We start from the raw sequence: 22,900 nt of genomic DNA, 5'->3' as shown, positions 1-22,900 counted from the left end.
ATATTTCATTTTCCATGTCTCAATATTTAAAATGGGATCATTTTATATTTGATTGTTCTGTTACATGTAATTCATACTAATAATATAGTTTATTTAAATTCTTTAAGGAAAAAAAAAGAGAGTTGATGTCTTCTATTTTTCTTCATCATAAAGAGGGACTTTGTATTTAATATTAGAAAGAATAGAGATAAAATTTTAAGGTTGAACTGTTATAATTTTTGTGAGCTAAATTCATATAATAATTATTTTTTGTATTAAATAAAAAAAACGGAAACATGTTCATCGAGCACATATCTCTATGGTATTAATTTTGTTTATTTGATCACATATTGAACATTTATATGTATAGCTTATTTATATATAAAAAAAAAAACTCCCTCCACTCTTATTTATAGGTTTTTAATAGAGTAAATAAATTTAAACCTTTTAAAGAATAAAATGTATTTCATAGGGTTTATTGTAGTTAAATAATAAAAATAAAAAAAATACTTATTGTATGAATATGATAATATGGATCATATTGCATTTAGTTCTATTATTGAATATCATTATGAAAAATAGTGTAACTCCTAATTTAATGTGTAGTTTAATTTTAATAAATTAAAATATATATATTTAATTTATAAAAAAAATATTTAATGAATAAAATGACATAAAACATTTTTACAAACATTAAGGACTAGATTTAGTTAAGTTTAACCAGATAAATATTATTAAATTTGTTAATACATACGTAATTAAAATATATTTCAGACTATTATTTCATTTAAATCATTATCTCAGTAATTGAGATATTAAAAAATATATTTTTTAAATAAATTTAATTTTCCCAAGATTTAGTTGTCTAGACTGTTTTAAAATTAGGTCATAATAGAGATTTTAACATTTTATAATTGAATGTGTATTTTTAAAATGTATAATTTAATTTGAATATATTAATTTGTATAAATTAATAAATAAAATAATATATATTTATATTTGTGATACAAAATTCAATAATTATATGAACTTTGAGCTATATTTCAATTATAAATGAAGGTACATCCTTAGTCTTATTTTGGTGTTGGTTAAATAATTATTATTAAGTTTCATTTTTAATTAGTTCTGTAATTTGTTATTTCTGTATTGTTTATTCAATTTCTCCCTCTCCCAAATTGTCCAACATGGGTTCCTTTTCTTTTTCACTAGTTTGATTGTACCAATATTAGGGTTGTTTGACTATTATGTTTTTATTTTTAATCAAATATTTCTTCTAATAATTTCTTTTTTGAACAAAAACCATTTTAATTTTTATTCAAAAGTTTGTTTTAAGTTAAATAATAAAATTACATGATAATAGGGTCAAAGCATCACATCTTTCTTACCCATTAGGACCAACCAATGAATAGTATAAACTGAATCATAAAGTAAAAACAAAAATAACAATAATAAATTATTTTGCTCTAAACTTTTCTATGTTAACTCGGCAAATCTTTGAAGATTTTGTATATATGTTGAGTATTTTGGCAATTGATAAATATCTTTGTTTACTAAAGATTTAAATATTGATTTGGTTTGTAATATTAAAATATTCTTTAGGATGTAACTTGTTTAGAAGAATGACTAATCTCTTGATTTGCTTCATTGAGAAGGTGCAATTTTTAGATACTATATATTCATTCTTTTATCTATAAAAGCTAAAGCGTTAGAATTCATTGTTAATACCTGGTGCTCTATGATCAATATATAAATTAACTTTTTTTTTTCTTCTGTATACTTAGATAAAAATTTGTCATAGTCTCGAAGACTTGTTGTTTGGAAGAAAGGAAAACGTATTCCTTTCATATTGATTATACATCTAACTATATGAGGCATATATGAACTAAGATCCCATTTATAAACTAGATAAACAAAATCTGTTATTGGGTATGATTGGGGGAGAATTTGATCGACGATACCCGAAAATTGTTGTAACTATCGATGTTACTAAGTTTGCTAATTAGCTTAGTTGTCGAAATTTATGTAGAAGCTAGCGCAATTATTAAGGTTTTTTTTTTTTTTTTTTTGTATTATTCACTATTGGATTATAAATATAATTAATTCATATTTTTTTTTAATGAAAGGAGCTACTCATATTTTTATATTATTCATTTCGAGTATTTTTTAAATAAGAGAAATGATAGGGGGAGAAAATTTGAAAATATCATAACGAATATGATGAGATGCTTTTTCTTTTTTTTTCTCTCCTTATCATTATTATCATTATTTACTTTATCGTCCCTATAAGTCGTCTTTAAATAATTATAAACTATTCAGCAACTCATAAAGAAAGTATAGTTCTCCCGAATTTTAATAATCCAAATAATATTTTTAGTGATTGGTGAATCGTTTACTACTCATATCTTCCGATTGTCCTTATGATAATTTTTCGAGTTCGTGTTCGTTCAATTCTTAATACAGAGTCACTGAAACAATTTTTTCAGTTTGAGACCCTCTTACGGTATCTTCTTTTTATTATATATATATATAGATAATCAGTTATCACTTGATATAACATTTTTCAATGTTGTTTATCAACCCTCGGTTAAAGACAATTTTTATTGTCGCTCATAATATTTGGTAAAAATTCATCCGATATTGTTTGATTAGTTTGTTCGGCTTGTTTTTTTTTTTGAAAAATGTTCATGTATATTAAAAATAAAAAAAATCGTTTAAGCATAACGTCAAAACATGACATGAAAATAAATAAAAAAAAAAACATAAGAAAAAACTGTACTCAACAAGTTATCGAACTCGCAAATTCTTGAGAAAACAATTAACTTCCCAACAGACTCTGTTGACTTTCTGAACGAATATCAAAAATCGTCATAATAATAGTATTATAAATGATAAGAATTAGACGACTATGATCATTGAAAATTCGACAATTTCTCTTCAACCAAATAGTCCACCAAAAAATAACTTGGATGATAACCCAAATATATATGTTTGACATATCAGCCGCATCAATGCAACTACCCAAAGACTCGAACATCATCCAATGAATATAAGGATGACAATTTGAAACCGCCCACGAAAATCAAACCGAATTGCCCCGTTTGGTACGGTTTTTCCCAAAAACCGAATGGGAATGGGACATGAATGATATTTGTGTCCCCCGTCCCGATTTCACCCAATTTCACTCTGAACATTATAAACATAATTAAATATATTAAATCACCAATATATTTATTTATTCATCATATTTTATAAAAATAATAAACTTATTTCTTTATAATAATATAAAATATATTATAATGTATATTATATTAAAAAATCCGTTTATATAATTTTATTGTATAATTTTTTTTTTTTTAAATATTTTATTAACGGTGTCTCTCGGGAATTCTCTGAAACTGAACAAAACGAACGAGGTAGGGATGGTAAATGTATCCCCGCCTGAACCGCCCCATTGCCATCCCTAAATAAATCTCAGTAATATTTCACAAAAGACTTCAAATACTTGTCACCCATCGACAATGCAAAAATAAGTGCGTTGCCGATTCAACTTTCTCGTAACACACACGAGTCACGACTAACCATAATACAACATTTTTTCATGCACATATCACCCGTTAGAATTTCATCATGAATAACACTTCATTCAAAGAACAAGATCTTAGACGAAATATACTCTTAATATTTTTCCCAAAACAAATTATATGAAATCATCTCAGCAAACAACAGTTTATCGTTACACAATTTTGGAGTTATCATACAAAAAAAAAAAAAATTACAAAATTGTTCAGTTTTTTTATTATAATTTTATTTATTGTAAATATGTCATATTATTTAATACCTAAATTTTATTTAATTATTTTATAATTTAATTTTTCACTTTAAGAGTTAGCTTTCTTATCTGAATTAATGAAAATATTCATGAATTAACCAACACAGTGGACCAAATAAATGGAAAAACTTGCATAATATTTTTATTTGTTATTTTATAAAATCCGACAAAAACCGGTTGCTTATTATTTGTTTGTGTAAATATTATTATTATTATTATTATTTTGCACGAAAATATAAAATCTAATTCTTCTGGTCTGTTCTGCCTGTCTGTTCTCAATTTGTTTCTCTTTCGGCTTACTTCATCGTGAGGTGAGGGTTTACATTTCTTTCTTTCTTTCTTTCTAATCGATATCGATCTTCTCCTCTCATTACACACTGAATCCTGTTTGAGGGGTGGAAGAGAGGCTTATCGAATTGGAGAATGGGTGTTGAAGGAACTTCTGTGTCCGATGGAACCGACTCGAAGGGAACTGGCGCCGGCGTCTCCGTCAATGTTCGATGCTCTAATGGATCCAAATTCTCTGTTCAGGCCAACCTCGATTCCGATGTTCGATCGTTCAAGTCCGTTCTCGCTCTCAATTGTGACATACCAGCGGACCAACAGCGGCTAATTTACAAAGGGAGGATTCTTAAGGACGACGAAACTCTGGAAAGCTATGGTATTTCGATCCAGCCTCTTTCGATACTCGTTTCCGTTTAAGATATGTCTTTATATGATGATCTGATCCGACATTTTGATGGGGGGTTATTTTCTAAATCGTCGGGTTATCAATATATTTGATGCAATTTCTTCACAGATAATTGATTTGCGAATTGAAAACTCCCCTGATTTTTAATTGAAACAACAGCATTTGGTGACAAAAGAATAATGAACATAAAGTTTTTTACTTTACAATGATTCAAACATGTTTCTTCTTTCCTAAGGAAGAACAAAAGTTCTATACAGAAGGAAATGAGGACCCGTTATGGTTTATTGAAATGTTATAGCGTTGTAGTTTTATGGTTGAATTTGTTTGAAAGGTGAATTTGGTAAATGTTTCGCAATAAATTGGACCAGATTGACAAAAGATTATGTTATAGTTTGATAATGATGCTTCGAGTTGATTATTGGGAAATGTGATATTTAGAGGTGGGGTGAATCCAATCCCAGTTTTTCTTATATTCAAATTCAAGCGAATTGAGTGATTTCAAGTGAATCCATCGCCACCAGATTGATTAGTTTATATATATACTTGTTTGATTGAGTGTTACATTTTTTTTTCTCCTTTATGCGCTACTGAATGATTGAGGCCATGGTTACATATGAATTAGCTTTATGTTGTGCTTATTTTTCGTGGTTGATAGGCCTGGAGGCAGAACATACTGTCCACCTAGTGCGTGGTTTTGCACAGAGTTCATCACCCAATACTGTGGCTGCTGCAAATACTGGAATTCCAAGTTCTACTCCAAATACCAGGCAAGGTGGTCCTGAAGAGAGTGGTGCATTTGGAGGACTTGGTTCTGAAGCTTCCCTTTTTCCTGGGCTAGATTTGAATGGAATTGGTGGTGGCACTGGTGGCTTATTTGGAGCAGGACTTCCTGATTTTGAAAATATGCAACGACAATTTACTCAGAATCCAAATATCATGAGAGATATAATGAACATGCCTGTTGTGCAGAATTTAATGAATAATCCTGATATTATCCAGAATCTGATAATGAACAATCCTCAGATGCGCGAAGTCATTGACCGGAATCCCGAACTTGCTCATGTTCTCAATGACCCTGCCACTCTCCGTCAGACAATGGAGGCGGCTAGAAACCCTGAGCTCTTGCGTGAGATGATGCGCAATACTGACAGAGCTATGAACAATATAGAATCATCTCCAGAGGGATTCAATATGCTAAGACGCATGTATGAAAATGTTCAAGAGCCTTTTCTCAATGCAACTACTATGGCAGGGGACACTGGAAATGACAACCCCTTTGCTTCTCTTCTGGGCACACCAGGTGGAGGGCAGGGCCATGTTAGGGACCAGGCAACTAACCCAACAAGTGCTGGTCATGAGAATGCAGCCAGTGCCCCTGTTCCCAATGCTGATCCACTTCCCAATCCTTGGGCTTCTGGAGCAGGTTTGTTGATATAATGCATTTTCCTATGTAACTGCCTCAAAGTTAAGTTGCTAGGTTTGTGATTTTTACCTTTTAGAAATGTATCATGTTTCCTTAGAGTGTATGTCATGTTTTCTTATTTGCCTACCTCAATGAACGCGGATGCTGTGTTCTGCTAAATAAATATTAAGTTATATAATGTAGTATCGTTCTATTGATTCTATAGATATTGTGCTCTTATAAGCATTCTAAAGATGCTTTAGGAGGATAATAATTAACACTTGTTTGATGATTTTGGAATTTAGCAGCTGGAGGTGCACAAGCCAATTCCACTGCCAGGTCAAATACTGGTGGATATACTAGGCAACCATCAGTGGCTGGATTAAGTGGTCTTGATGGTCTGCCACTTGACCAAATGTTTGGTTCTACAAATGATGCGTCTTCTTTGAGCCAATTTATGCAAAACCCAGCTGTATCAGAATTGATGCAAAGTCTCCTTTCTAATCCTCAGTATATGAATCAGGTTGCCTTCTTTATTATATTTTACAACTTCTAATAATTTATGGAGTTTATTTTGTTTACATATACTTTCTTTATTTGGCAGATGCTTGGTATGAACCCCCAGCTGCGAAACGTAGTGGACTCCAATACCCAACTTAGGGAAATGATGCAAAACCCAGACTTTATTCGTCAATTAACTTCCCCTGAGATGACACAGGTATATTGATTTTAAGAACATGCATGTATGCCTCCCTCACATGTCCTTACTCTACGAGATAGTTTATTCCCTGGTTCCTAGCCATTTATGTGGTTATTTTTTCCATTTCTATCATCATTGAATCTAAATGTCAAGAGCCATGTTACAGTCTCCAAGGAGTTAACCTGACATGTTTAAAATATCCATTAAAATGTCAAAAATACAAGTGGAAAGATGGTTTTTTTCATTCACAAAAAAGTTGCTCCCAAAGTTAACAAAGTGCAGGGATGTAGTTACTATAGATGCAACACAGCATGAGATAATTATCTAAGGAAGTTACTTGGACAGAAAGATAATCTTCAGTTACTTTGATAATTGTCAATGGGAGTACTTGAAGCATTTAAGCCTAGAACCCTAGGCATCTGGTTCTATGCTCAGAGAAATTTGTCTGCATACTGTTAGATGAAGAGTGTTAGTTGGGAGTCTGCTTATTCCCTTTATTTATTTTTAATAGAGAAATACTGTGCTTATATGTAAACCATAACATCTGTATTCTTATGCGATGATGTGTATGTAGTGTATACTGTGAGTTAGTTTATGCAACTACTTTATATGTAAAATCTTTGATTTGGATGTAGGTCAATTTTGTGTTCTTCAGTATGTACCAAACATTTTTTCCTTTTAACACTGTCTTCTTACGTGGCAGCAACTCCTCAATTTTCAGCAAACGCTACCACTGCTTGGGGCCCGACCAACAACTGGGTAAAGACCCTTATTTATGATGAGTGATGTGTAGCTTAAACTTACTTTTTTTCCTGGGCTTCACGCAATCTCATTAAAAAATGGGTTGGTTTTAAATAGTATCTCTCTCATTGCAGGGATGCTAGTCAAACTGGTGGAGGAGCAGGTACCTTTTGCTCTTTATCCGTATTCTTATGCAATAATATTGAACTCAGTTTTGTCGCTTGGCATATAAATACAGAAGTTCTTGTTAAAGTTAGCCAACCAAATGATGCTACATCAAGAATAGAATCTTGTTGTATCTATTTCATTTTGAAATGTTATTTTTTATTAATGAAGATACAAACAACACGATTAAATGAAATAAAAGTGGAAAGAATCTATTTGTATTAAGCACTGGGGATTTCATATTGTAAATGTTATTAATATATCAGGATGTTCAGGGAGAGCCAGATTTGACCTGGACTTTCTTATCCCTTTCCCTTGGTCTGAAGAATTATAGCATTATTTAGAATGATAATTGGTACTTGATTGCGTGTTACAGGGTTGGATACGCTGATGAACATGTTTTCTGGTCTGGGGATTGGCGGCATGAATAATACCCCCAACAGACCCAATGGTTTTGCATCTTCTTCCCATCCCTGCCTGTAAATTAATTGTTATGTCTGTGGCTCAAGAAAATGATTGATTGATATATTATTGTTTTCAGTTGCGCCAGAAGAATTATATGCGACCCAACTGTCTCAGCTTCAAGAAATGGGTTTCTTTGATGTCCAAGAGAACCTGCGTGCTCTCATTGCCACTTCTGGGAATGTTCATGCTGCAGTTGAGCGTCTTCTGGGAAACATGGGCCAGTAGAAACTACTATATGTTCTCATTGTCTGTCTCATCATCATTTTGTTACTTGCTTGAGAATATTATATGGGATAACAGTGCAAATGATGAAAGGTAATTGAAGTTTGGTAACCAATAAAGAAGAGAATCTAAAGAGAGACCATTTGAAGCTGTAAAAACTTTCTTCATGTAGCTTATTTATACCATTATCAGTCAGTCAACCTTCTGTATGGACCAGGACTCAGTGAAGGTAGTACTAGGTAATGGAGAAATTTGAGGAGGGTCAGTTACTTTTGTTCTGCTTTGTACATAAGGGAGAGGTTTCTCTCCCAATCTGGATCTCATACAGAGTTTTTATCATGTCCTTTTTTTTATTCAAAACCCCATGCTGAGGCCTGAGTGTGTTTTAGTACATTTCTCTTTTCCTTTTCTTTATGAATTCAGCATATTATGAAATTTAATTTGTCTGTTGATGTTCTTAGTCTGCAAAGTTTAAGGCTTTATATGATTTTTTCAAGAAGTTTATTATGGGTTTTCTCTTAACTATATGATCTGGGAATATTTGATAATTATGCAAATATAAAGTTTTACCTAAATTCATTTTCTCCTTCAACTATAAAATATTGTTTGTATTTTCTAAAGTTAAGGAAATGTTCTTAAAATGATGTTTAAATGAAATTTTCATCTATTAATTAACCCATCAGGTCAAAGGGGTTGTGTTTGATAAAACGAGCTTTAATTTGAAATGATTTCGAACCCATGTCAGAACTAATCAAGAAAATGGCCAATTATCCTCTGCAAATCTATAGTTTGATAATCTTAATCACGAATGAAAGTGGGTTTTAGAATTAATTGAATGAAAAGTTGTAATTTTTTCTATTAGCTCATACAATTCCGAATCATAGGGACTGATTGACTGATTCCTTGCCAGTGCTCGCATCCGATCCGTCTATGAAGACGCCTGCAATAAAGATTAAAGACAATAGTACCACACTTTTCTCTCCCTTTTCGTTTTGCGATTCTGCCGCTTCTTCTTGAGTTTCCACTCTGTATTCCTTTGCTATCAGACACAATTCAGAAATAGCAAATCTTCAGCCTTTTCCCGATAAATTAAAAAACAAATCTCCGAATTTCGCTTCATTTGCATCGGATCTTATAGCTCAATCATCTCTCTCTGGTTACTCCAGGTAAATCATCTTCTATTTTGATTATGTATTTCATGTTGAAAATGTAAAATGGTGAAAGTCTACCTTAAAATAGCCAGAGATCTTCTTAATCAAATGTTATCATCCTTCATTTTTCTCTTTCTTTTGACATCCTTCAAAGGCTACATATTAATGAATAGATCTGGGAACAATTTTTGTCTTCATCATTGTGAAAGTGGAAGTGGGTCTCCTGGTTTTTCTGGGAAAGGAACAGAAGAATTAGTTTGAAGTGTTCTTTTTTTTTTTTCATTTATCTCTAGGTATTGGAACCCAATAATGATGGAAAAGGCGGATCCTGCTCAAAAGTTGTACACTCGGATGCGACTTTGGGATTTTCCAGACCAATATATTATTGAGCCAACTGATGGTTCTTCTGGTTCCAGTTTGCTAATTAGTCGTGTGGATGGGTCCATGAAACTCATTGGTTAGCTCCTTCAATGGATGTTACTGGGTGCTTCTTTTCTTTTCTTCACTGGATGCATGTGTCTTACCTAGTGTATTTCTTTCTTCTAGATGAAATTCCGCAATGCAGCTCAGTTCGAGTTCCAAAAATTCAGACAATATTTGGTGTGATTGGGATGCTAAAGCTGTTAGCAGGCAAGTTTCTCCAAATTTCATGAATTATATGAACATTTAAAACATATTCATGAGCCAAAATCTGCTAGGAATTATTTCTTTGTAAATGGCTTATTTTAGCTTCTTGCATTTATGGGTATATGTTCTTAGAATTTGAGTGGTAGGCTTGTTTAGATGTTTTTTCATTAGCGGGAATTTAGAGGGCAAAATCTGTCCACTTTATCTGGATGGTTTTGCAAATGATTGAATTTATCATATATCATTGCTTGAATAAGAAACAACCTGCCAATTTGCCACCTTTTAAAGTGCTTTTTGATATTAATAAAAATCTACAGTTTCATTGCTGAAGAGATGTAAATGTTAGCCAATTCAATCTCTATACTCTGTCCGACTGGAATTTAGTAATTCAATGGTTATCACTTGCCTTATTGTTTAAAGTTCTGAATGAAAGTCCAAAGCAGGTCTTCCATTTTCACTAAAGGCAAGTTGGATTTTATTTTATGGAATTAAAGATCATATATAAATATTTGAAACTAATTTGTTAAGAAAATAGAGGGTAACCAGCAAAATAAGATTTGATTCTAATTTGGCATACATTTTATGAATTATTTTTTTATTTGCATTAAATTTATGTCATTATCTATGTCCTTAGGATCATACTTGTTAGTCATAAAGGAACGTGAATGCGTTGGATCATACCTGGGACATCCAATGTTCAAAGTTACATCCTTGAAAGTGTTACCCTGTGACCATTCTCTTAGGAACTCGCCAGCAGAACAGGTGAAAGCATTGTGCTGCTCTTTATTACATGTTCTAAATGTTGCATTTATCTTGTCTGACATACCAACTCTATATCAGAAAAAGATGGAGACTGAATTCTCTAAGTTGCTAAGTGTTGCTGAAAGGTCTCACGGTTTGTACTTCTCATACGATGTCAACATAACCCTCAGGTGACTGTCTCCTGTTTTGTTCTTCTTGTAATAATAGTTAATTATTTGGGAATTCTCTGTCAATTTTTATATAGAAAAGGCTCCCTTCTTTGAAGTCTATTTTGTGGCGATGGCCACAAATGTGACATCATCAAATTTGGAAACATTTTTTTCTTAATCTGGATCCAGATAAAAAACCATTAATAAATTTATGAATCTGGGTCTTTCTGTTTCCAAATGTGATCTCATCTGGATACCTAGATGAAATAATTGTGAGTCAGGTGGTGAATGTGAACTTTTGCTGTCAACTTTTACTCAAGTTCAAATGTTGGCCATGACCTTACTTTCATAGTTCAGATTTATGCTGCCACCTCACGATCCTTGGCAATTTGTTTGTTCCTCAGTCTTCTGTGATACTGTGGTTATTATTCTTCCAATCTATGTCTTGCAGTTTGCAGCGCTTACATAATCTAGGTGATGAATCAAAGTTGCTTCCTCTCTGGAGACAGGTAGTGCTTGTATTTGAGGCATCTTTCTTTTCTCTAATTGTTCAAATCCATACTGATGTGAAACTTCACGTGCTTCAAGAGATTTAATATTTCTCTTAAGACTGCTGCTCATGGGTGAATTGCTTGAAATTCTAGTCTTTGTTTTGATTAAAGCTAATGTCGTTTTGCTATAGGCGGAACCCAGATTTCTATGGAACAACTACATGTTGGAGGTTCTCATAGATCAAAAGGTCTGTGTATTACCAGTTTGTATGTTATAAGGATCTCATGTCATTTTCTTGTTGACTGACTATAATGTATGTTCATTTGCAGCTTGAGCCCTATTTGCTTCCTATCATTCAAGGCAGTATCCTTAACACATGAGAATTAGCTACTGTGGGAACTGTGTTTGCATATTTTGATTGCAAATGTTTGTTATTACCATATGATGAGGATTACTTTTTGTATATTCTCCCTTTTAGTTTTCCATTAACTGCCTAACAGGTTTTCAGAACTTCCAAGCAGCTATTGGTAAAGATATCATTGATGTTACTCTCATTGCAAGGAGATGTACGAGGAGAACTGGTACTGAACCTTAACTTCTTCTTCTTAAAAGAAAATAGTAGAAAAATATCCCATTTTGATGCAAGTAAACAGTAGATCCCATTTTTTCAAAAATAAACTTAAGGTAACTGCAGATTTTTGTTCGGGCTGAACATACTATGGGCCTTATCCAATTCATAATAACTAAAGTTTCTCTCCGAATTCAATACATGTGAAGCACAACTATTTAAATCCAGTCCATAATTTTAAGGCTATAGAATAGAAATAAATTTCAAATTGTGTCCGACTAAGTTTAGTTTCCAAATGTTTTGGTATCGGGATCTAGATACATAAACAAAAATATTAAGTTGTTTTTAAATGGGACCGGTATTAGGTTAGAAATTTTAATGGCTACTTTCTTAGTGTCCCATGAAATTATGGGGATATCAAGTATATTATATTATTATTAGAAATAGGAGATTAGTTTTATATCTCATAATTAAGTAGTATGTTATATTATGAAATACCCAGAAAGTCTATATGTACAAAATCTAATATTCCTACAATTTACATTACAAGTTAATGCAGTGACGATAGTCTTTTTGCTGATTCAAGGAAGTGTTAGATGTGAATATTACTGTGTGGAAGGGATTTTCTTTAATAGACGAGAAACAATAAATAATTGCAAGATAATTATTAGTGACTTAACTAAAAATTTATCTGATTAAAATTTTGCCTTTGTTTCCTAATCACTGGCATAGCTGACAGTAGAATTGCTTTACTTTGGAAGGCACTAGGTTATGGAGAAGAGGTGCCGATCCTGATGGGTATGTAGCAAATTTTGTGGAGTCTGAGCAAATCATGCAGTTGAATGGGTCTATAGCATCATTTGTGCAGGTAAAATATATTAAGAAATCAACACCCTCAAGCTTTAGGATCTTGACGGAAATGTAGAGAGCATGAACCTTTTGATTACCAAAGTTGAGGCTGGATAGAATTAATGTTTTGCCAAATTTCAGCAAACAGATCCTGTTACAAGCTAAAATATATTAAGAAATCAACACCCTCAAGCTTTAGGATCTTGACGGAAATGTAGAGAGCATGAACCTTTTGTTACCAAAGTTGAGGCTAGATTAAACTAATGTTTTGCCAAATTTCGGCAAACAGATCCTGTTACAAGTTAAAGCTTAAATGATCATTTCTGTGTGACTGGTCTGAATATGTGTACATGACCAGTTCAATCTGGATTATCACTTTGCTTGCATGTGGATCATTGTTCAATTTGTCTTATGTAGATTCGAGGTTCAATACCATTGCCATGGGAACAAATCGTTGATTTGACTTACAAACCTAAATTCGAGATGGTTAGAGCTGAAGAAGCCGTAAGTATATCATATGAGGAGATTTATTTACTTTTTGTATTCATTTTCCTTTTCCCTAATACCTGAACTTTCTCCTCGTTTTTTTTGCAATAATTTGTGCAGCCTCGTGTTATTGAAAGGCATTTTTTGGACTTAAGAAAGAAGTATGGAAATGTAGTGACTGTTGATCTTGTGAATGAGGTAGCCTTGATTTTTCTTGTATTTAGATTTCTGGGTTCAAGATCTATGATATTCCTTCTAAAATAAAGCCGCATCTTTGGCAGCATGGTGCTGAGGGCCGTTTGAGTGAAAAATTTGCCAGTGGTATGCAACATGTTGGAAGTGATGATGTGAGGTAAAAGCCTAGCTGTTGTTTATACATATATTTTCAGTTTTCGCTTCTTGTATGCTAATAACTTGTAATTGTTACAGATACTTGCACTTCGATTTTCATCATATTTGTGGACATGTGCATTTCGAGCGTCTCTCTATCTTGTATGATCAAATTGAAGACTTCCTGGTCAAGAACCGGTATGGTTTGTTATTTATTATCTTTTAACCTTTTTTCTCAACTGTAACATCCACATTTTAATTCTGCCAGCTTTTGTATCATTCTTATGGTAGGTACCATTTGTTGAATGACAAAGGTGAGAAAGCAGAGGAACAATTGGGAGTTGTAAGGACCAATTGTATCGATTGTTTAGATCGCACGAATGTTACACAGGTATTATGCTTATTATCTTCTGTATTCAAATGATCACTTTAGATTATACATGCTTCTTCTCATTCATATTATCTGTTGTGTCTTCTCCTCCGGGCATATAGAGCATGATTGGTAGAAAAATGTTGGAATTTCAACTTAGAAGAATAGGGATTTTCGATGCTGAAGAAACCATCTCTACACATTCAAATTTTGATGATAATTTCAAGATATGTGAGTACATCTATCTACCTATCTTTATTAGATTGGTGTTATTTTTCTTTTGACCTCTCCCCGTTTGATTGATCGCAGTATGGGCCAACCACGGGGATGATATAAGCATCCAGTATTCTGGTACTCCTGCTTTAAAAGGAGATTTTGTGAGGTTATTTTACTTTCTGCTCTTCCTCCTAGTCCATCTATTGTTTAATATAATGCATTTCAAGCATAAAGCTATTTACATGGTTGGGATTGAATTTGTTGTTTTAGTTCTCAGCTGCATAAGAAAAAAATTCAATTTCCTTTGCAGATTTGGCAAACGAACTGTTCAAGGAATATTTAACGACGGCTGGAATGCCCTTGCTCGTTATTACTTCAACAACTTCAGTGATGGTACAAAACAGGTATGGTGTTATTACTCGAGCTTTACCCAGAAACAAGAGCTTGTTTGATGCATATGATTACTTGAAAAACATAACTTGTTTGATGAAAAATTGGATTATTTGGGTTATTTTTGTACTAAATCCAACATCAATTTCCTTGTTTTACAAAATGTTCTTTCTTCTTCCTGAAAAATGAATACTCCCGTACTTCATTGTGAAGGATTCGATCGATCTACTGCAAGGACACTACATCGTGTCTGTTTCTCGAGACATGAACCCTTTACCTCAAAAGGGAGGTGTTGAGGCTTTTGCTGTGAGTAAATTTCATTTGTGCAATGTTATTAATTCTCTTTTCATGTTCATTTTTAAGTTAAAGAGTAATTGTTATGATTATTGAACTGCAGTCATTCCCAGTAGCGTTCTCACTAATCTTGGTCGGATTCTTCCTTTCAATCATGTCATTGGGGCAAGGTAAAGTATCGAAAACTCCAATTTCTCAGTAAAAAAATCCTTATTTTTTTTTTTAAATTTGTTATCGGTCTTTTACAGTGAGGCATGACATTCGACACTTGTTCTTTTCAACCTTGTGGGCGGGTATGAGTGTGGCAGTTGCAGCATATGTCAAGGCTAATGGCCGAATTTTCTGTAATCGCCCTCGTCTGCACAAACCATCTCGTTAATTGGTCGATTTACTTTTTAAAAGTCTCTCATTGTCCTTGTTGGCTCCCTTCTTTTGCTGATGATTATTTCGAGAATGTTTTTTTTCTTCTGTTAAATGGTCGTGTGTGAAGTCTCGAATCCACGACATTCATTATGGTTATGAACCTACGAGTTTTATGATATTATATAATCATTCTTTTTGTAAATTAGTCTAATAAAACTTAATTTGTTTAAAAAGTAACATTACATTATTACATTAAATGAAAGATAGAAGATTCAAATTTCTTGTTTAAAAAGAAATAAAATCAAATCTGCTTCTTCAACTTCTCAAAGTAAGCATAACGACGTTGATAATTCAACACAGCCCAAACAATATGCGTAAAACCCATCTCCGGCCAAAGCGCCATCGGAGAATACAAAAGACTGTTCGTCGTCTGCCACAGAAGGAAGTTACTCAGGCGAGTCTCGCCGGAGCTTCTCACCAATATATCTGGATCCGGCGCAACCGCCATGTAAGCATGCTTCTCAATATCCACCAACTTAATCATCTTATCTTCTTTTTCTTCATCTTCATTGCGATCTACCAATTCACGAAGCTTATCAAATTTCTCATGACAAGCTTCTTCAACCGCATGCACAATCTCATACGAAGAAGTATACGCTACACAGATCAACAAAACCGTCCTGTTATTATTAGCCGTCGCGCGCATAACCTTCTCCGCCGCTTCCCTAACCGGCGGATGGAGAAGTTTCAAGTCTCCGACGAAACGAATTCGAACTCCGTAATGATCCACTACACTCGCTTCTTTGAGTAATCCTTCGATCTTCTCTTGCATTAGATCCATTACGGATTGGACTTCGGCTGGACGTCTTCTGAAATTGTCGATGCTGAATGCGAAGATCGTGACGTATTTCAGACCTAATTCGTAACAATACTTCATTAGTGACATGAGCGCGATAAAACCGGCTCTGTGACCGCCGCCTTCGCCGAGATTATGCTTCTTTGAGTATCTACGGTTTCCGTCCATAATGAACGCGATGTGGTTTGGTAATGGACCTACGGATAGGATGCTGAAAATCATCCTTCTTGTAACGTAGCCTAAACTTCCGATCCAATTTCTTACAGAGCCAGTATCTCCTGATTCCATGGAATTACAGTAGAGAGAGAATAGAAACGGTTGGGATGGTGGGGAAGATGATATAAATGCATATATATATATATATATATATATATATATATATATAATAAATTAATAATACAATTAAACCCTAATAAATTATTATTAAGATAAAAAAAATCATATATTACTTTTTATTTTTTCTGGTTGATAATAAGTAAATAATGATAAGTTCAATATTCTTCTATAGGTTTCGTGAACATCCTACAAATTATATATTTTATTTATTTATTTATTCACAAAATATTTGTGTGAAGCACAAATGACGTGAGCCTCACGAAATTTTCATGCAGGAATAAGCACCAATTTGTAAGGGACAAATATAAACTTCATTTATTTTTCTTTGAATTATCTTTTTCTTATTTTTTCAGGTTATCAAAATTCACACTTTTTGCACCACAATTGCAACAAATATCTCTGCAATTTATTTTTTCATTCATAATATTTTGTTACTCTCTATATTTCTGTTTAATAAAATTTTGATTATTAATTAATTAGGTTAATCATGTTTAAAAGTTAAGTTTTCCTTGATTTAAACTGGATCAAGAAAAAAAACATAATTAGAATAAAAAAATGTTAATCTAAGATGGTGTGATTAGAAAGTTACAAAATTATCTTACTATAATCAATTAAGTTGAAGTAGTATTATAGTTGTGGAGATTTGTGTTACCATGTTAAAATAAAAAACAAAAGGTTGTGACTAGTTTGTCAATCTTCTATTATATTTTTTATCATAAAAAATATATTATATTTTGCATTTTTCATAATATATATATTAATATTAAAAAAAAAACTAATAAGTGAGAATGGTCAAATTGGGCTCTATATTGTGGACAATTAAGATTTTGAATTTTTTTTTTTTTTTACTTTATCTTTGGACTCCTTAATATTAAAGTTATATAAAGTTTTGTTTTAAGAATTTCAAATACTTTTTAACTTATTATACACGTGAATTTTATAATAAATAAAAAGTTCATGTTACTAACTAAATTATCGAATTTCAGTAAATTTATGATTTTATCTACAAAAGTTTAAAAAGTCAATTAAAACATTTTCTCCATAAAATTAGATAGTTAAATTAGTGATATAAACTATTTATATTATTTATAAATGTTAGGTAAATAATATGTTAACGTTGTTTAAAACGATAACAAAAGAGTCATTGTTTTATAGTATGCGTAGGGACCACTAGCATCGAAGCCATCAAAGAGGATTCTTCTGACTAAAAGGTGTCTCGGGACATTTCTAGATCTTCTGAAGCAATTGAGCATAGTTAAAATTGGTCGAGTGGTCTCAATTGGAGATAGGATTACACGTGTTTATGGATTGAATGAGATGAAAGCGAAGAAATAGTTTCATTTGCCAACCGTGTAAAAGGAATAGCCTTAAATCTTCATAAATTGGTCCGCGAGTATCACAATAAGTTGTTAATACAAAATATTGTTTTGTATAATTTTAACAATAGGGACAAAATGGTAAGATTTAAAATAAGAAGTTCAAAATTTCATTTACCTTAATAAAAAGCTCAAATTTGACCATTTGAACAAAAACTAATAATAATCATTTTTATTAAATGCAACTCATAAGATTTTTCCAACACCATTTAATTGGTTGTTGACTTCTTATATTGATCACTTATGTTATATATCTATAGACTATAGAGTAGTTATCTTGAAAAAATTATAAGATTGTTAAATTTTTTTATTTTAATTTTATTTCTTATAAATTTCTTATATTATTTAATAACTAGATTCTCATTTAATTATTTTATTTTATTGATGTTTTTTTATATATTAATTTTTAAATGTAATTTCTTATTTGAATTAATAATAATTAAATTTAAAAAAATAAAATTTAAAAACATTCTTATTAATTATATCAATATTGTCTATAATAAATTAATTTTAAGAAAAAAAAATACTTTTTTATGTTGAATTAAATTATTCAGTAAATCAGTATTTGTATAAAATAATTATTAATAAAAAAAAACTCATTTTTCAATCACATAAATATGAGATTATTAAAAAGAGTTTTTAATTTTTAATTGTGGTATAATAGCAATGATGGGAACATAACAACTAAATGGACTCTTAAATGGTTTTGGACCTTTCAACCACTAGCCTACAAATCAATTTATACACCTTTCATATAAAGAAGATTTAAGGTTGCCCAACAATTATTTTTTATATACAGTAAATTAAAATAGAAAAAAAAATTATGTTATTGAATATAATTATATTTTTATAAAGTCTATTAAAAAAATCGGATCAATCTTATTATACTCAAATATATTAATTATTGTAAAGATGTATGAAATATTTTAAGATATAAAAACTTGAAAAAACTAACTAATTAAATAATTAGTTTAAGTAATTTTGTATTTATGGTGGGTAATGGCCCAAGTTTCAAACTAAGAAATTTTCAGTGAGCAAGTTGTTTTATACTTCTTTAGGCTTGCTTTTTATACCAACATATTTCATTTAAGTAGGATGAGAATGAAGTGGTTTGGGTTGGGGCGGAGAATGTATTTTATCGTATTCGTCTTGTTTTTACTTCGGGAATTTTCTTACTAACATCATCGTCCAGTTCAGTTTCGAGGTATTCCCGTAGGGCACCGTTTATATCATATTATTTAAAAAAAAAAAAATTGTGTAAACAAATTTGTTAATATAATATATATTGTAATATATTGAAATTTTATATTATTATAAAAACATAAATTTAAAACTCTTACAAAAATATAAATAAATATATTTGTAATTTTATATATATAATTGAGTTTATAATTGGGATAACATCGGGACACGGAGATACAAATACCATTCCGGTCAACTCCCGATCAAACCGGGAAAAAACCGCCCGAAATGGGACAATTCTATTCAATTACCGCGTAGCAATTTCAAATTGTCATTCTTACCTTGAACAACAATTAAAAATAATATTTATAAAATATTTGAAAAGGGAGTTATTCAAATTCTATTTAAAACATGGTCATTTTAGTTGAATTACACACAAATGAACCCGCCCCAGATTTATTATAAACAAACAATTTCAAGTTACACAACATTTTCAAATCATACAATTCAGAAAAACAAATAGGGGCATTCTCATATCAAAGTATTGAAAAGAATCATCCTATACTAAAAAAAAGACATCATTTTCTTTACACAATCTATGCTTAACTTCTGTCTCCCATTCCAAAACCGGGGCTAACAGTGACGGTTCCAGTATGGGTATTCTCAACTGAAGCCTGCTTGGATTTGGTAGGTCTGTTCTTATTAATGGTGGCTTCCACCCGTTCTAACGCTTCCACAACTTCATTCATCGAAGGTCTTTTCCCATGCTCGGATTCTACACACCGAAGGGAGATTTGGGCAACCTCTATTGCTGCCTTGGATGAATATTGGCCTTTGATTTTCGGGTCCATTATACTTTTACTTTTCTTTTTATTGCATAGATAAGGTTTTGTCCACTCAACTAGGTTCTGCTGCCCATTGGGACGTTTAGTGTCTAAAGCCCGTAAGCCTGTCAGAATTTCGAGGAGAACTACGCCAAAACCGTATACATCACTCTTCACGTATAGATGACCTATACAAGAAATACTCATTTCAAATAATCACATCAATTTACCTGACATACAATACAAATATAGTTAAGTAACTACCTGTTGCAATGTATTCTGGAGCAGCATAACCATAAGTTCCCATGATTCGCGTAGTGACATGCGTGTCTCCACCTGATGGACCAAACTTTGCTAGCCCGAAATCTGATATTTTTGCATTGTAGTTCTGCAAGATCGAACCAATGTACATTAGTTTGATCATTGATGCTTTGAAATTATTTTTTTTTAGAAAAAAGACATTACCCCATCAAGGAGAATATTTGATGCTTTGAAATCTCTGTATATTACTTTCTTATCTGAACTGTGCAAGAAAGCAAGACCTCGGGCTGCACCAATAGCTATTTTGAGACGCATATTCCAAGAAAGGGGGTCGACAAACGAACCTCCTACTCAAAAGGAAAAATACTAAATTGGGTTAATGCAATTATTTCAATGAGATGAAATTCTGGGAATCTATCTTCTCACTTCTGAATAGATGGTTTTCTAAGCTCCCTCTCTGCATGAATTCATAGACAAGCAATAACTCTTTCTCTTCCCAGCAATAACCCAACAGCTTCACCAAGTTAGGATGTGAAAGCCTTCCCAAAAAATTCACTTCTGCCTGCATTCCAATGTGAAGGAAGAACAAATGCTTTGAAAAAGATTGAATTGCATATTTGAATAACGAAAAAGAAGGGATAGATTGTTTTCTTTTCTATATTTATAAAGCATCTGATCAATCAATCCATTGAAGCAACTAGCAGCTCAACCATTTGCATTACCTGCCATTCTTGAAACCCTTGCATACTTTCAGAATTCAGTTTCTTGATGGCAACCATTATGCCAGTACCGAATCTGGCTGGCAAAAGGGTCTTTTCGTCAAGCCATCCCTTAAACACAGTCCCAAAACCGCCATTACCCAACACACTATCCGACCTGAATCCTCTCGTGGCGTTCTTCATATCCGCAAAGGTGTAAACTTTCAAATTTGCAGCCGGTAATATTTCTCCGTTTAAAAGTGAATCTTCACTTCCAATTGCAGAAAACTGGCTATGTGCAGTACTACTACTCGTGCCAGAAGTTTCATAACTTTTAGATGATATTCCTGAAAAGGTTGTTAACTTCTGTTGATGAAAATGAAATTCCTAATCTTTACCAAAAATCATGATAAAAAAGAGATACCCATTTGCCAATTTCTGTTCATAAAGCAATACAACAGAATAACTCACCTGTATTTGAAGTTCTGAAGCTGCGATTGGAGATAGTGGGTTTTGGGTCAAGAGTTTGAGAAACCCCAAAGCAATTACCCATGTTTCTTCTTCTTCTTCTCTTAGGGCAGCAATATGATCTGGAAATCTTTCAAAATTGGGATTCAATTCAAAGAGATTACCTTCAAAAATGGTTTGTGGGTCAACGCCGCTATTATTATGTGTGCTTCTTCTTCTTCCCCATTGTCGTGTTGGTGGCCCCGTTCTTCTTCCTTGGTGGAACTTGGAAGTGGAAGGAATAGCGGGAAGTCCATCCCCTCAATTTCTTAAGAAGACTAAATTAATTAATAAATAATATATTCTCGTCTAACCAGTATTTTAATATATATTTGAATATGATGTTTTATATTTGAATAACTCCAATTGTGATATTTATTTTTATTAGGTTAATTTGGATGTCAGATATTAGGTAGTTAATTAGTTGTATTAAAACAATGTATTTTTTTTTTTTTTTTGTCATTTTTAAATATTCTCACAAATCAAATATTACATACAATTAATAATTTAAATAATATTAATTTTATATTTCATTATATTAATACATTTCATTGAATGTTACATGTTTATATAAAAATGCAGAGAATTTTGTTTAAGAATTAAATAATTTTATCACTTATTATATTTTCTTATTAATATTGAATAATAACAGTTATATAGTTTATTATTATATTATGAGTAAAGTAATAATAGTTGTATGTTTAATTAATAATTTAAATGTGAACTAATAATGAAATAATTGATGGTAGGTAAGAATTAACCATTCATTCATTTATTCATTATAAAAAGACAATTGACTAAAGTCAATAATTTTTTAAAGAAGTAAAAGTCAATAAAGTATATTTTTATCTTTATAGTGAAAAATATCAAGAAATTATGGAATTTAATCATTATTCGTTAAATAAAGGTCAGTTGTATCATGATTATATATATATAAAGGTCAATTTATAAATGAAAAAAATATCAATAAAAAAATATTAGATAATTTTTATATTATATAATTGTGTATCTGAATATATAAAATTATTCAACAAATAATTATACTAATAAATATATTCATATTATTTTTTTTAACATCATTAATATCTACTTAATTATTAAAAAAAAGACTTTACAAAAAAATATTAATTAAAAAGAAAATAAAAAAAAATTAAAGTAAATTATACATATTTAATTATTAATTTATATTTCATAACACCAAATTAATGTAAAAACAATATTCAAAATTAATTTATTTTAAAAAAAATTATATTTAAAATAAAAACATTATTTATATGATTAATATAGTTTAAAATTCCATTTTCTTTAATATTATTTTTTAAATTTAACTGATTTAAATTTTATTGGAGTAGATATTACGTAAATAAAATGAATCGTGCTTTATTTTAGTGCAAAACCCAATAATTTAAGAAAAATTGTGTTTATATATATAATGAATATTCTAAATATTTGTAATTAGAAGATATAATAAAAGTGATTAGTTGTAAAATTAGAAAAAAAAAATTTACATTAATAAAAAAAAGTATATAATTGTTTCATCTAATATATATATATAGTCACATATATTAAAACATATTATTATTATGAAAAAACAAACAAACTAGATAATGTGTTCAATC

General features: G+C 31.3%; 4 protein-coding genes across 5 annotated transcripts; 2 read left to right on the top strand and 2 right to left on the bottom strand.

Moving 5' to 3' along the window:
- Nucleotides 1-4,087: 4,087 nt before the first annotated feature.
- On the top strand, nucleotides 4,088-8,646 carry LOC124915448 (ubiquitin domain-containing protein DSK2b-like). 2 transcript variants are annotated; one of them, XM_047456162.1, is made up of 8 exons: nucleotides 4,088-4,469; nucleotides 5,155-5,922; nucleotides 6,210-6,424; nucleotides 6,506-6,619; nucleotides 7,305-7,360; nucleotides 7,477-7,505; nucleotides 7,884-7,958; nucleotides 8,049-8,646. In XM_047456162.1, exons 1-8 carry the CDS (start codon nucleotides 4,232-4,234, stop codon nucleotides 8,195-8,197), a joined length of 1,644 nt encoding a protein of 547 aa, XP_047312118.1. In that variant the 5' UTR covers nucleotides 4,088-4,231; the 3' UTR covers nucleotides 8,198-8,646. The 2 variants fall into 2 exon arrangements, with proteins under 2 accessions (XP_047312118.1, XP_047312117.1); XM_047456161.1 differs by having other exon boundaries at nucleotides 6,207-6,424.
- A 407-nt stretch (nucleotides 8,647-9,053) lies between these two features.
- LOC124914011 (phosphoinositide phosphatase SAC6-like) lies at nucleotides 9,054-15,443 on the top strand. The gene is made up of 21 exons (XM_047454468.1): nucleotides 9,054-9,360; nucleotides 9,639-9,802; nucleotides 9,892-9,975; nucleotides 10,607-10,734; nucleotides 10,813-10,904; nucleotides 11,335-11,392; nucleotides 11,566-11,622; nucleotides 11,705-11,738; nucleotides 11,876-11,956; nucleotides 12,705-12,811; nucleotides 13,210-13,296; nucleotides 13,399-13,476; nucleotides 13,560-13,630; nucleotides 13,708-13,806; nucleotides 13,900-13,999; nucleotides 14,101-14,209; nucleotides 14,288-14,360; nucleotides 14,505-14,598; nucleotides 14,798-14,890; nucleotides 14,982-15,048; nucleotides 15,127-15,443. The coding sequence occupies exons 2-21, from the start codon at nucleotides 9,655-9,657 to the stop codon at nucleotides 15,255-15,257; spliced, it is 1,791 nt and encodes a 596-aa protein (XP_047310424.1). The 5' UTR covers nucleotides 9,054-9,360; nucleotides 9,639-9,654; the 3' UTR covers nucleotides 15,258-15,443.
- A 67-nt stretch (nucleotides 15,444-15,510) lies between these two features.
- On the bottom strand, nucleotides 15,511-16,414 carry LOC124914012 (dehydrodolichyl diphosphate synthase 6-like). The gene has a single exon (XM_047454469.1). The coding sequence runs from the start codon at nucleotides 16,383-16,385 to the stop codon at nucleotides 15,543-15,545; it is 843 nt and encodes a 280-aa protein (XP_047310425.1). The 5' UTR covers nucleotides 16,386-16,414; the 3' UTR covers nucleotides 15,511-15,542.
- A 2,925-nt stretch (nucleotides 16,415-19,339) lies between these two features.
- Nucleotides 19,340-21,523, bottom strand: LOC124914904 (probable serine/threonine-protein kinase PIX13). Its single transcript, XM_047455531.1, has 6 exons — nucleotides 21,246-21,523; nucleotides 20,799-21,121; nucleotides 20,503-20,638; nucleotides 20,281-20,423; nucleotides 20,080-20,203; nucleotides 19,340-20,003 (listed from the first exon to the last, which is right to left on the bottom strand). Exons 1-6 carry the CDS (start codon nucleotides 21,325-21,327, stop codon nucleotides 19,594-19,596), a joined length of 1,218 nt encoding a protein of 405 aa, XP_047311487.1. The 5' UTR covers nucleotides 21,328-21,523; the 3' UTR covers nucleotides 19,340-19,593.
- Nucleotides 21,524-22,900: the final 1,377 nt, after the last annotated feature.

The sequence above is a fragment of the Impatiens glandulifera genome, chromosome 9, assembly GCF_907164915.1.
Source record: "Impatiens glandulifera chromosome 9, dImpGla2.1, whole genome shotgun sequence".
Lineage (NCBI taxonomy): Eukaryota > Viridiplantae > Streptophyta > Magnoliopsida > Ericales > Balsaminaceae > Impatiens > Impatiens glandulifera.
Note: the sequence above shows the minus strand (reverse complement) of the source record. Positions and strands in the feature narration are given on the sequence as shown.